The sequence below is a fragment of the Colossoma macropomum genome, unplaced genomic scaffold, assembly GCF_904425465.1.
Source record: "Colossoma macropomum unplaced genomic scaffold, Colossoma_macropomum, whole genome shotgun sequence".
Classification (NCBI taxonomy): Eukaryota; Metazoa; Chordata; class Actinopteri; order Characiformes; family Serrasalmidae; genus Colossoma; species Colossoma macropomum.
The window spans coordinates 34263370-34278596 of NW_023494796.1; the positions used below are offsets into that span (position 1 = coordinate 34263370).

Here is a 15227-nt window from a genome sequence, read left to right on the forward strand (position 1 = left end):
TATACCCGTCTTCCCCCCTGGGGCCCAGGAGAGAGGACAAGAGGGGGTTATGCAGAATTTTGCTGGAAAAAAAAGTTGCACTTAACCCTTTGGGTATGCAAAAATTCTACTTACTTGGACCCTCATTTTGCTTGGCAATCTGACTAAAATGTTACCCCTTTGATTGACACTTTCTTTTCTTTTCTCCCCCATCCCCTTCCCTCTCCTCCAGACTTGAACTCACAACCTCTCACATTTGAGGCCAAGGCTTTTCCCACTAAGCCACCAAGCTTCACACTCAACAGCCTTTTTTTGGAGGTTTGTCTTGAAGATTCCAAGACACACACAAAAAAATCTCATTTATGCTCCTAAACATGCATCTTCTCATGATTCAAAGCCCATGAAGGCCAGAACGTAGTTTGAGAAATGTGTGCTGGTAGTCTGTGCTGAACTGGTATGTTCTTAATGGTTTAACTGATACCCTCTCGCTGACTTTAAATGCATTTCCCACATCATTTCAAAATTATCACTGCTAAACAGCAGAGGGCGCCAACGAGCAAGTCCTTGGTGAATGGGGCTAAATGGGGCTAAAAACAAACAGTTAAAATAGTTTCTAATCACTTAGAACTTTCCTTTAATTTAGACAGTAGAAGAATGAATTTCACTAAAACAGCAAAGAAAACTCACCTGAATGTTTCCTTTACTACAGCAAACAGACACCAACATTACTGATACTGAGAGCTGATTGGCAGTTCTGCACTGTCCCTCCTCATCACCAGCAACAGGTGGAGTTCATTACTAATTAAAGGCTTTTAGATTTAAGAGACGCCGCTGAGTTTAAACCGTAAGATCTCCTTCAGCTTCGCTTACACAGCCCTCAGGTGGAGCTCTGACTGTGGATCAGTTCTAGTTTGGAGGACTGAACTCCTCTCCTCTTTATCTAGAACACCAACACGAGAACCACGGCACTAAAAAGATATTTGTGGTTAACTAAACTCCCCGAAGAGCGAAACGAGGACGAGTTTAGGTCTTTGCCTTTGTTTAGGTTTGCAGTCTCTCTCCAACAGTCTTAAACGATCACTCAGGTGAGAAGAAAGTCACTATAACCACTATAACAGAGCACTAAGAGCACCAGGACGGAAACTAGAACAGCACCATTGATATTTTTGCAATTAAACACTTCATACACGTGTTGTTGGAAGCTGTTGCTAACATCATTAGCATGTGTGCTAGCAGTTAGTGTTTTTGTTAGTGTGTTTCACATGAACGCTGAAAACATTAACAGTTAAGAAAATAGGTATTTTTTTAATTTTCTTTGTCCATATTTAAAATAAGTCATATGTCAGTGGTTTGTTTATTTAAGGTTCGAGTGATTTAATCAACATTTTTGTGTTGTAATGAGCCTTTTTGTGTGGCTGAGCTTCAATGGAAGTGTATGACCCTCAGTAGGAAAATGAACCGGACAGTAGATGGTAGCACTGAGCCAAGTGTCTGCTTCAAAACAATGAACCATTTTCTGATACAAGTAGCTCAGCTGTGTTAAGATTCGTAACGGTGATCGCTACTGTCCATTTTCTCACTGTTCACCAAAAGAACATCATTTAGTTTCATAATAATGTAATAATCAGCCGACCTGACTGCAGAGCCGTTCTTCTTTCTTCATTTAGAGTCGCTCTCCTTCTAACATGACACCTCATTGGCTGAGCTGTTAACATTTCATTGGCTGATTGGCTCATTACTACTGTCACATGTAGACTAATAGCGCCGTGTTTATATGAAACTGAGTCAGTTTTAAAGACGCTGGGATGTAAAATGGATAAAATAATAAAAAGTAGGCGTGCGGGAAAAAATCGATTCTTAGATGCATCGCGATGCGGACGTCAACGATTCTGAATCGATTAACAAAAGTCGAAAATCGATTTTCTAAATATTTAATTTATAATGTAACGTTGACGGAACGCAAAAGGCGGAACTTGGAAGTGGGTGAGTGCAGAGCCCGGACAGTCTGTGGCGGCACATAACAAACACTACTGGATGAGCGAGAAATCCGACCGGCTCCCTCTGCATTAAAGCCAGGTTAGGTCAGGAGTCACAACCCAAATGTTAAGAAGAGACATGTTGTCCTTTCAAGAAAAATCAGACCACCTTGGGAGCCACAATATCTAATGTCCAGTATGTGCTGATGTCCTAGTTTAGGCTTAACAATATAAACGAAAACGCGGACTTACTCTGCTCTGCTTTAAGCTTTAGCTATAACCGCTTTTCCTCTAACTCTGCCAGAAAACTTTTCCTCAAAAGTTGAATAGTTTCTTGTAAAATGTCCTGTTTTACGAGGCTGAAGTCGCTTTTCACTCGCCAGCTTCTTGCTGAACTTTCCCGTTCCACCTTAAATTCTGACTGAGGCACCGAATGTAAATGCGGCACCATTTAAGGTGGAATGGGAAAATTAGAAAGAGAAGCGTCTACATCTTCGCACCTTTTTAGTTAGTGTTCGACACATTTGCACATTTAACGTACCAGGAAACCAACTGCGCTGCTTATAAATGCGAATAAGTCCATTCGTCTCCAAATGTTTGTCTGTCTTTCGCTTTTCCTTTTTCGTTCGCCACTAGCTCGGCGAAACCTCGTTGCTATGGGAAAAACGCCAGTTCTCAGTCATTGTGAAACAGAGCTTTCGCGCTCCCCCCCTCTATCACGAGACCAAAACCGAAGTTAGAAAATCACTGAATTAAACGGGCAGGGCGGCTGTAACATCCATTACCACTGGATCTTATTTCACCCTAACAGCGCATTTTATTGCAGATGAGTGGCAGCAGCTTCTCCAAACAAGAGCAGTGAATGAGAGCCTTCTAGATCACTTACCACATCACTTCCATTTATTTTATTAATAAAAGATATTGGACGTAAATGCATTATGGGCCATTACAAATACTTTAAAACTACCAAGTCCTCACACAGTAGAAAATAGAAATCATGTATAGAAAAAAAAGATGCATCGATAATCGTTTTATAATCGCATCGCAGCCTCTGAATCGTAATCGAATCGAATCGTGAGGTGCCTGAAGATTCCCACTCCTAATAGAACTGTTAGGCTTATACACGTTTAGCTTTCATAATAAATGTGATCAGAAAGCCGTAATCTGATTAAATTATAGTGACGTATGTTTAAAACTTAGTGTCTCTCCAAAAGACGCTTCGAGCTCAGTAGATCTTAAACGAGAGGTTTTTTTGTTTTTTTTTACCGTGTGCAGGTTTTATTCTACAGTTTGGTCAAGAATACATTCTATTGTCTTTCTCCTGAACTGCTGGTGAGGAAATAAACACTGTGATACGTGTGATGCTCACCTGGGCATTATATAGCTGTGCTCCTCATCGCCCCCCAGCGTCAGAAATAAATTATTGCATCATGTATCTAAAAACAAATTGTACAGTTTGGTGTAAAATAATTTTTCTTCATCTGTAAAATGTTCTTCACAGAAAGTAAACATAACGATATACAATAATACATTGACGGCCACAGGGGGCGCTGCCAACCAGGAGCTGGCATGTGGCGAAGAGGCTCACAGGAGGCACGTTCCCCAGTGAAAAGAGATACTCCATGTTCATGTTGTTTAAAGTTGCGTGTGTGTGTGTTTATTGTATGTTCTGTGTTGGGTGTGGTTTTGGATGGGGTGGGGGGCTGTGACCTCCCCCATGAGTGTTTGTGTTGTTAGGTGTTTATTTCTCACCTCGTCTTTGAATAAAGAGGTGTTTTTGATTTTGATTGATGGTTTTAGTTGACTCTTTTTGTTTGGTCTTACGATGTACAACGCAACAGAAATGATGCACGACACATCTTTACATTAACAAACAGCAACACAAACAATCCTAAAGTCCCTTTTTCAGAGGAGACACACTTAGCAGGGGCCTCCTGAGCTCTTTGGAGCGCCAGCCGTAGAAGCTCTGAACCCCTAAAGCTTACACCATCACTCAGACACTAAACACAGTGAATAAGAATCTAAACACTGTGAATGTGAATCTATATACAGTAAATAAGAATCTAAATACAGTAAATAAGACTAAATACAGCGAATGTGAATATAAACACAGTGAGTGTGAATCTATAGACAGTAAACAAGACTAGAGTGAATGTGAATCTAAACACTGAATAAGAATCTAAATACAGTGAATGTGAATATAAACACTGAGTGTGAATATAAACACACTGAATGTGAATCTATACACAGTGAATAAGACTAAATACAGTGAATGTGAATCTATACACAGTAAACAAGACTAGAGTGAATGTGAATCTAAACACTGAATAAGAATCTAAACAAACTGAATAGGACTAAATACAGTGAATGTGAATCTAAACAAACTGAATAGGACTAAATACAGTGAATGTGAATCTAAACAAACGGAATAGGACTAAATACAGTGAATAACAATCAAAATACAGTGAATGTGAATCTAAACAGTGCATAAAACTAAATACAGTGAATGTGAATCTAAACACAGTGAATAAGAATCTAAATACTATTATTATACTACATACTATTATTATTATTACAGCATGTCATATACAGCACTATTCTGTCAATTTAAACTTATTAAATTTTGGAAAAGCAAAGTACAGTAATGCACGTAGTGTACCGTGAAAATACACTGAAGCATCACGATATAATATTTTTGCCACATCGCCCAGTCCTATTAGCAATACAGCAAACCTACTATCGAACAAAAGAGGGAAAAATAAGCAGAGGACGCAAAAAATTCAATTTGAATACATTTAATGAATTGAAGTCCATGATACAAAACCATCTTAACAAATGATAATGTTTTATTTAAATACAATTTCTTGCTCACAAGCATAAATTAACTCCCCATAAGAAACCGAACTTTCCTCGGCCGCCTACTCATCGTTGACTGTGCTATCTGATCTGACAGGACTCTCGTAACTCGACCCGACCAAATTAAGATTGTTTAAAATGTGGAAAAACCCCTGTAGTAAAATGCTAACATGCTAAGTTCTCGTACCCAACGCCAGGTTGGGTTAGTGTTGTGCATGACGCTGCGATGGCTGAACAAGACAGCGTATAAAACCAAAGAAAAGTCCAAGGCTGTTTTGTCTCAGCTACAATCATATCACATCTGGAGTTCATCTGGAAGTCAAGATCATTGTAATAAAAAAAGAACCATTGTACAAAATGCATGTACTCAAATGGCAACTGACCAATAGAAATCAAGGACTCTAATGCAGTTCGGACGTCAGTCACCCACCGATACGTTTAAATTCTGGTGAACAGCGCAAGTTTTTGCAACAATGAAGAAAACGAGTGGACTTAGGACTTCAGTCGGTTTCTCCAAATAAATATTTCATTCTTTTCTGTTTTTATTTTTTAGCAGCTACATTTCCAGTTCAGCATTAACAAAGTTAAAATCAAATGAATTGTACTGCAGAAGGAAACTGGTAAAATATAAATTTATAGATAAATAATACTGAAAATATACCACAAAGAAGGAGACTTGATTTCATTGCCGATGAACAGAACACTAAAAATCGATCAAAATCATTTTTGGAAAATGGCAGTACAAAAATAAAAGTGATGAATTTCACATTCACAACAGACTAAAATAAAAACCAAATAAAGAACAAAACGTAAAAACACTGATATATAGTTTTCTTTACCCCAGACACGAAGGCAAAGGCATATTTAAAATCATAAAAAAATAGTGATACGCTGTTGAATGTCTGTCAGGGTGTTGAGGTATTCGCGCCTTGTTCTTCTGTTCTAACGGGCTATTGAAAGAACTTTAGTCCTGCCACCAGGAAGAATTTCTCCAGGAAAATCTCAGAGTCCAGAACAGCGATGTGGGCCGCCCGGCCGATCAAAGAGTTGGCGGTGTTGGGCAGTGCATGAATCACATCGTAGCGCACCAGATTACAGTCTTTGTTCTGAAGCACTGGTACCAGCAAGTTCTCGATCATCTCAGCGTACACTGGACCTGAGACCCAGACGGGTACATAGGTAAAGAGACAGTTTTACATGTGAAGAAGTAAATACACCCCATGAAATGTTTCTCTTTTTTTTTTCCATATGTGGAAATATCAGTACTAGGGGTGGGCAATATGATGATATTTTAGTGTTACTGTGATACATTATGTCACAATATGCTTTTCTGAGCTTATCATGAAGATCAGCAGTGCTTAAAAACACTGACTACATGCTTCATTACAACATAAGCATAATTAGGCCCGGTTAACTGGATTTAGTAAAGCGCAGTTTGTAAAAGAGTGAATAAAAGTCAGTTAGTAGTAGTTTTATCATGACTAGTTTTTTTAATATGTGGCAATACAGGTTCTATTTTGTCTGTAACAAATAACAAACTCAGAAATACCAAATATCATGATGCATATCATATATCGTGAAGATGTCTTGTAGTATCAGGTATCACAATATATTTTTGCCACATTGCCCACCCCTAGTCAGACGGATAAACGTTATGGAACAGAACAAAAAATTATGGAAATTCCACAATTATTCTGCAATAATTTACTAAAAATACAATAACTGTCTGCTGAAAAATTAAGTATAGCCCTGGCTTCAGTAACTGGTACCACCCCTTTTGACAGAAACAACTTCATGGAGCAGCGCAAAACCATAACACTTCCACCGCCATGCTTTACAGCTGGCATGAGGTTCTTCTGATCAAATGCAGTCTTTGGTTTTTGCCAAACATGGCTTCTTTTACTGTGGCCAAACAATTCTCTTTGACTCTTTGTCGGTCCAGAGCACACTGTTCCAGAAGTCCTTGTCTTTGCTGGCAGTGGTTTTTAATCTTCTCTACTAACTTACTACCTGATGATCTTCCAGACAGTGGAATAACTCATTTCTAACATTTTGGATATCTTCTTAAACCCCCTCCCAGACGCAGAGGCACCTACAACCTTCTTTCTGAAGGCCTCAGCGAGCTCTTCTGATCTTGCTATGATGAAACCACACACTCCAATAACAAAGAGCAAACCAGACCAGATATCTGAGGTTTAAATAAGACACGTTCCTCCAAGACGTTCTCTAGCGGTGCTCTAATCATTAGCACCCAATGAGGTGCAACCAATTTACACTGATGTTTAGTGATATAAATAGGGGTGTACTTACTTTTTAAACATAAGACAACTGCACGTCTTTTTGTTTCAGTTACATAATTGATTGCAAAAATGTTAATTCTATGTGTCACATGTTAAAGTATATCACCCTGATCTATCAGCACTGTTTAAATGAAGACTTAATATCTGTATCTCCAAATATGTTGCAAACGTAAAGTTTTCCTGGGATGTACTTCTTTTCATGACTGTGTGCTTACAGAACGATGTTTTTTGGTCACATTTATACAGTTTTAAGAAAAAATGTAAGCTTTGGTGGACTCACACATGGTTCTGTCTAACTGTTAGTTAAACACTAGAGTGCAGTAGATCATTTCCTGTCAGTAGGACCTGGTGTTAGCTACAGATTAAAGGTAGCTAGGAAACTAATCAGCCTGCTTAAGTTGCAGTGAATAAAGAAAAATAGACAACTATATCGTTAATTGCAATTGCATTGTAATTTATACAACAGTTAATCGTAAGGTAAACCTTTTATGATCATGACAGTGTTACAGTACACTCACGGTTTAAGAAACAACCACAGCAGCATTAGCCTCACCTGTCTGCTTGTCTTTTAAGGCTGTCTTGCACATCTCAATGCGAGCCGAGTGATACGGCACATAGCGGTCCTGCAGAGAGCCTACCAGCACCACGTTCTTAAAGAACTGAAGACCTGCACCACAGAGAGAAAAATGAGTTCAGTGAGTCCAAAAGAAATGTGCATGCTCCAGAAAATGCCTGACATTAACCTGCTTTCTTGCTCAGCTTGTAGAGGAACGTTTGCCGAGGGTCTGAATGATCACGGCAGGTCAGCTGAAGCAGCGAGCCGGACTTTTTCCACTTCTGCATGAACCACAGCCCTGAGGTCGAGAGAAGAGAAGACGTGGAAACAAAACTATTCAGCAAACAACTATAACTGATCATCCAAAATCTGCTCGGTGCTCAAAGCCTGGGCCAGTTATTACTATATACCCGTACTGATAAAATAACTCGAAACAGATTCTAAAATCTGAATGGCTGAGCCAAAGCCGTTGTAAATCACTTAACATACACATTTGAGCCCAGATCTCAAAAGAATTCTCTGTTTCTCCCAAATTTAGTCACTGCCAATTCCTCCTGCTAGTTAGGTCTCACAGTCGCATGACGGTAAGAGGGAGGGAAAGCATGTGCTTAGCCACCACAATACATCATCATTGGATGGTTCAACATGCTTGCAGGAGACTGCTAACTTTGTATGTTAATGTACCAATTCAGGTACATTAGTCAGCAATCAAAGAGCCTAATACCATCCCGAATTATGGGGGAGTGGAAGGGCCAGTTACTCTCTGCTGGAGTCCCCGTCCTCACTGGGAACTTGCAATTTCCCAATGAAAAGACCAACATTTAAAGGGGAACTGCTGCAATTTTTAAAAACTGCTGAATAATGAAATCATTGCGATGTAAACGGAGTCATTCAGAGTGCTTTGGTGTGAAATGCTCCGTTCTAGATAAACTTACCGAGTTGGAACTGCTCACAGTGGTGGTGATAGGAACCAGACGTCCACCTCTAAAAGCTCCCTCACAGAAAGTTACTACATGAAATGGTTATGAATTCACTGCCTGATGACTGAGACACTGTTTTATTATAGTTTTAAGACTATTCTGGCCTTAAAATCCATGCATGGTGTAATTTATATGATATGTTAATCGTAAGGCAGGGTGTTCTAAGGCAACTGCATTTTTTTTCAAATCACTATTTTCCATCATCAACATTCCACATAAACCTCCGAAGACTCGTGTAGGTTCACTGGTGGTGTTGGATAGTACATAAAATGTCTATATTTGTGTTATGGCTTTATTAGGTATCACAATACCTGGTTCCCTCTGTAAAGAGATCTGTTTTCTTTACAATTCACCATTTCTCACCACATTACACATCAATTTTGTTCACATGTCAATGACTGAACTACATGGAAATCTTTAATAATCAGTGGGGAATTCCCTTTTAAGACATTGTGGAACAATCTTTGACTTTTACTTTCCTGACAATCACAGCCTACTGGTAGACAGACTGTTCATTGTGTTTACTGTCATTGGTGTATTTCACTGTGTTTACCAAGGCCATGTACATTACAGTGATCTGTCATGGTTACGCAGGTTTTAGGTTTATTGCTGTATTCTGTGTTTGTGGTGTTGAGTGTACTGATGTGTGGGCGATCAGGTTTCGTCATACCGGTATTCACAAGGGCTGAGGTGTTGTAGAGGGTGCCGAGGTGAGGCCCGGACAGCGACAGGAAGGTATGCAGTCTGCTGAGATAGCACTTAAACCTGGGCCTCGTCAGCACCGAGCGCACTATCAGGTTCCCCAGAGAGTGACCAACAAAGCTGCGGACATCAGATAAGACTGGTCAGACTGGTTTTGAATGTTATTAAGGCCTTGGATACACTACACAACCCCTAATACACTCTAGAAGACTGTCTATCTCACACTATCTGACTGGTTTCTGGGTATTTGTTGGGCAACTGTAATATTGGGAATCACACACTTCACAGCTTTAGTTGTTGCAGAACTGAACTGAACTCAAACTTGTGCGAAACTATTGTGGATTTTATTTTAGTAATCAAGACTTCACTTCGCTTCACTTCGGTGAGCTGGGTGTGCATGTAACCCATTTAAACGGATTCTAGTGTAGTGTGTTGTCTTACTTATGCAACCATAAATTATGAATGCTTACAAGAGGTACACAGGAATGTAGTTTACAGTGCTTTTAGCTGTAGAGGTAGCCTAGGGTACTCTACACTTTGGGTGGTCTCTCACTGTGTGCCAGCTAGATAGGGAGTCAACTCCTTGCAGCTTCCCAAGGCTTTAGGCCTCTGTTGTCAGTTTCGAGGCTTGGCTGAACTGACTGTCCATGAAAGAAGTGAGTATGTTTGTGTGTGTGTGTGTGTGTGTGTATATGTGTGTGTGTGTGTGTGTAAGAACATTACCTTATCTTGGAAACAGTTAGATTGTAGATTTGTATGTATTGCACAATTTCATCCAGAAGTCGGTCGGTCATAGACTCAAAATCAGCAAAGGTATCATTCTGCGAAAGGAGAAACCAAAACAAAGTAAATAATAGCAGACGATGCACATTATGCCCAAAAACACAGTTAAAAAAACAGTGCAGAATAAAACAGAGACGCACCAAAATGAATATTCTTGGCTAAAACCGAAAAATGAAAAAAGATGAAATAAATAAACTAAGTTGATTGCAATATGTAGACTACAGTCAACGTTTTGGATAAGAGAGTGCTGTTGGTCATCCAAAGCAATAAATTCTCTTTTCAGTTATGTTTTATGGTTTGAACACTTTATTGCAGGCTTATTTACAGCAATACTATGTAATATTTGGAGATTTGGAGCCCTCTCTGGTGTTGTGTAATTGCAGAACATTTTGCAGTGTGGGTTGTGCTTCGGCCCTTTACCAAGCGAATGAATCTGCTGATTGAAAGATAATTCAGAGAGAACTCAGAGTGAATTATCTACTGTTGTCATCATATCTTCATCAGTATGATGCTGATTATGAGATCATTTGAGGCCGAAACATCGAGCCAGACCTTCTTTTAGAGTCTGTGTGCGACGTTAACACGTAAAGACGTACGACGTGGTGTGAAAAACTCCCTGACTTTTAAATGATTATTTCAGGTTTTACAGGGTGATTTGCTGCAGCAGCTCCATATTTTTGCCTGTTTTTATTCTCCTCACTCATTAATGAAACTCTCTCATTTTTCTCTTTCACAGCACTTTCAGTTTTCGGCTTAAAGAGAAAAACGGCTTAAAAAAAAAAAATCCAGTGGCTGAAACTTCAGTGCATCCCTATAAAACAATGATGTATGGCCTGTTACCTGGTTGCGCTCTGACATTAAGAAGTCTATACGTGCTCCAGGCAACCCCAGCTCTAGGTAGGTCTTCACCAACCTCAAATCCGCACTGTTACCTGTTGGAAGAGAAAGAACACAAAAAAACGTAAGCCTTATGCAGCTGCAGTGAAACACTGTAGAGTGTGAAGATTTCACAATATACAGTACAGCCTGTGAGTAATTTGACAGTTTTATTGTATTGATTTAAGACGACCAACACTGCGGAACATCTTTTTAAATTAAAGAGATGTTTACACAGGATGAACCATACAAATAAGAGTCTTTTAAACAAGCGAGCTTACGCCCCATTCGGATTGGATTAGTATTCCATGAGGAGGTGGGTGATGCGTGTTTGCCACATGACGTCTATAATGTTTATGACCGATTCGCAAGAAATCTCATGTGTAAATGACAGAGATGCAACGGCTACTCGATTTACGCTCCAAGTCCAGAATAGAGTAGAAAACGTTAAAACATTTAATTTGGCCGTTATTTCATTTACCATAAATGTTTACCTTTCTATCTGTCTAATGCAGTGCGTCATTAGCATCACCATTAGCTGGGAATTCACAGCCTACAGTCAGCTTCATCGCATAAAATCAAACTTTTTGTTTGAGTTGTACATGTGAGATTGGACAATAATGCTATATATCAGCCTGATTTTAGCCACGGAAAACAACAAAGCTGAAGATGGCTTTCTATTCAGCAGCGTCATGCTAGAATTTTCCTGTTACACCTTAAATGGTGCAGCAGTTACATTCTGCTGCCTCCGGCACTGTAATAATAACTGCTGCACCATTTAAGGTGGAATGGGACAATTCGAACAAGAAGCTGAGCTCAGAGAACACAAGTATATCACAGTATATCATAGCATCTTACTAGCATGCCAATTCACACAGGATTACTATAACCTGAGGTTATTTTTGGCTCATTTTACAGAAGGTAAAAGATGCCCAAATGTCGCCTCACAGCTTTCTGTTTGGAGTTTGCTGTTCTCCCTGTGTCTGTGTGGGTCTCCTTACACAGTCCAAACACATGCAGTCAGGCCAGCTGGACACGCTAAAAGTGTATATGTCTGTGTGTCTGCCCTGTGATGGACTGGCGACCTGTCCGTGGTGTTTCCTGTCATCTGCCCAATGAAGGCTGGGATAGGCTCTAGCATGACCCATGAGGATAAGCGGCTTAGATAATGTGTGTATATTTAGTTCATTTTTAATCTCTTTCCTTTTCTTTTATCTTGTTTTTTTACAACATAAACAGCAGCAGTGAGGGTGACATCTATACACAGCTCGCCTCAGTTAAAGCAGAGCTTAGGAGTGTGGAGAGAAGAACTGAAGACCCTCTGAAGCAGCAGACTCGGCAGAACCAACAGGTTAAAGGCTTTAAGTTCTCCAATCTTTGTTGCTCTCATCACAAGTAACCGATATTGCCCAGCAAGCTGACAGAATTCTCAAAAGTTGCCGTTTTAAACCCCTTTTTGTCCCTGTAGGCACTAGAGACATTAAAAGAAAGACTTTATCATTATCAACAAGTTTAGGAACAAATGCAATCTTGCCATATCTAGCCTTCTTCCTGTTTTTGTCAGGATGCCTTTAGTCATCTCCTTGCCCTAAAAAACTAACCGGCTCAAGAAATAAAGTTCTGCCAAGAAAGGGATCATTGCAGAAAACTGGGACATGCCAACGTTTGTCTCCTCTGTCCAAAACACTGTTGAAGGAATCTCTGGGCTGGGAGTCTGAGAGCACCCACGGTACTACAAGCGACCGTGCTCTCCCCCCTCCACCACATCCAGAACCCACCATAACCAAGTTTGAGGCTTTTAGGCTCTCCAGTGTCTTTGTCAGCCTCATCACAGCCATCAAACTCAACTGCTGGAAGTAGAAATTCCATTGTGTGCAATCTGGCTCAGACAGCACTGAATCCCAGTGTTACTGTCCACTGTTTCCTCAGACCTCCAAACAAGCTGACAGAATTCTTACAAAAAGCTGGTTTAAAACTGCTGTCATCCATGCAGGTAGTAAGCACATTAAAAAGAAACTGTCAGAAATTCTGAAGAAGAACCAGTTTATTGTCCACCTAAACACACACAATCCTTTCTACTCAATCTCTCGAACTCTCAAACAGTTTGTGATTTTTAATTTTTTTTTACTTGAAATTTTAACCTTCATGTCCACAGCCGAACTAAATGTAAGGCAATGGATTTTTGTGTGAGTCTTGCATTCCTTAGATGTTTCCCGACATTTTACTGAGGAACATTTTAAACATAATAATCCTGTGAGGTCTTAGCGTTAATGTGCATGAGATTATCAACACAGTGATCTCAGATAACTACTGCTTTTTTGATGGAGCTAGAGGTTTCTGTGGGATTGTCTGCTAAACGTATGTTTTCTGCTCTTTTCCTGACACTGAAAAATAAAGAACTTTTATTTTAATGGCTGTTATGACTGAAAATTAAATAAATGAAGGTTGGTTTCTGTACTATTTACAGCACTATCATCACTAAAGCATCAAGAGTGACGTTAACAACAACACCATGGAATATCGATACATCTAGATGATTTATATATTTTTTACTACTAATTTTATTTATTTTTTATACTGATCTGTTTAACCCTGCGGTCACACCAGCAGCGACTTAACACCTCTTGTCGCCCACATCACTGATCACTCAATCCCTGTGGGTGTTCCTGAACTTGAGCGGACCGTTGTTTCCCATGGTTTCACTGATACACAAATAAGATGCATTCCTGCTAAAATTAAAAATCCTGGTGAGAAATCATTTGTGTGCTTATTTTTATTTAATCCTCGCATCTGTGCAGTTGGTTTATGAGGAAAACTGTATTTGGTCTTTGTGATTACTGTCAATTTGCAGTGCCACTGCTGGTGTGAACGCAGGCTTGACTTTTGATTAGTCTATTTTCAATTTTTATGTGCTGTTTTAATAACACAGCATGATTAAAAAAGATTAATCCGATTTCAAAGCGCCATATTTCTACAACCGTGAGGCTCCTAGGAACCAATCACAATCCAATTGAAAGAGGGGGTCATAGAGTTTCTGACTGTCAGTGGAAGATGGCTCCCCTCAGTCTGAGAGGAGATGAGACCCCTGAGCAGAAAGCGTTCTGCGTTCTCCACTTCAATAAGAGTGAATCAGTCATAACTGTGCAGCGCGATTTTCGTGGGCAGTGAAGCTCCAACAGCTCGGAGTGTTTGTCGTTGGTTCCACAACACTGGATGATCTCCGAAATCGCACTGAAAGAGCCATGAGTGCAGCGACACCCAACATGCTCAATCCAGTATGGGATGAATCTGACTATGGCGTTGATGTTGTCCGTACAGCTGGAAGAGGTTCATACTGAGCACATATACAATTACATAATAAACTTTATGCTCACTTAAACAATTTACACTCTACTGCATTATTCTGTAATGATTTACAAGGGAAATAAATCGTTTTGAAATCAGACGAATCTTCTTGAATCACCCAGTATTTTGTTTTCTTTGCTGTACTTTTACTATCACAAATACATATGTATATTTACTCTTTTCAACCCCATCTTTTCTGTATAATGCTTAGCTACACCCTGAATGTATTCCAAGTTTAAGTAAAGGTTTACTGATTGATTTCAACACTGGGCCCTGCAATAGTAGTGTGTTCATTTAAAACATGTTTACATCACATTGCCGGTGTATGTGGATGTATGAATGATATTTTATCATAGCACACTTGTAATATACCATTTTGTCCAGCAGCACGGCTCCACTTGCACATTGGATAAATAAATAAAATAAACAGTCAAGCATAACAATACACTATATTATTAAACAAACATCTGTCAATATTTGCTGAGGGTGTGTTTGTGCGGCCTCACCGTCCAGCCCATGCACACACACGATGAGGTGAACACCCTCGTCACAACTCTCGTCCTCATCCAGGCTGAAATACGGCACAGTGGAAGCCAGATCTGCCACTTCACTGTACAGGAAACCTGGCAGTTTCAGCTGCTTCAGCTCCTCTTTCGCCTGAACAAACCTATAGAACAAATGGTTAGAGAGCAACAATGAAGAAGATGTGATAAAAAACGCTGTTTTGAAATGCATTACCTGAAATTATTTCAACAGCAGTACATTATGAAAATCACCGAGTGCTTTATGCATGTTTGAGCTTGACTGATTTAATCTAACAGCAGGCAGGACTTCACTCGAGAGAGTTTTAATGCTCTGAAATTTCTGACAATAA

At 39.7% G+C, this 15227-nt stretch overlaps 1 protein-coding gene across 1 annotated transcript in view; it reads right to left on the reverse strand.

The window, feature by feature from the left end:
- Positions 1 to 5547: 5547 nt before the first annotated feature.
- fam135a (family with sequence similarity 135 member A) overlaps positions 5548 to 15227 on the reverse strand; it is a 63090-nt gene continuing 53410 nt past the window's right edge. The window contains exons 17-23 of the mRNA XM_036583380.1: positions 14860 to 15020; positions 10973 to 11064; positions 10073 to 10170; positions 9318 to 9469; positions 7855 to 7965; positions 7665 to 7778; positions 5548 to 5967 (exon numbers count right to left, since the gene is read on the reverse strand). Coding sequence (XP_036439273.1) covers positions 5762 to 5967; positions 7665 to 7778; positions 7855 to 7965; positions 9318 to 9469; positions 10073 to 10170; positions 10973 to 11064; positions 14860 to 15020 — 934 coding nt within the window. The 3' untranslated portion in view covers positions 5548 to 5761. The remainder of the gene's footprint in view (positions 5968 to 7664; positions 7779 to 7854; positions 7966 to 9317; positions 9470 to 10072; positions 10171 to 10972; positions 11065 to 14859; positions 15021 to 15227) is intronic.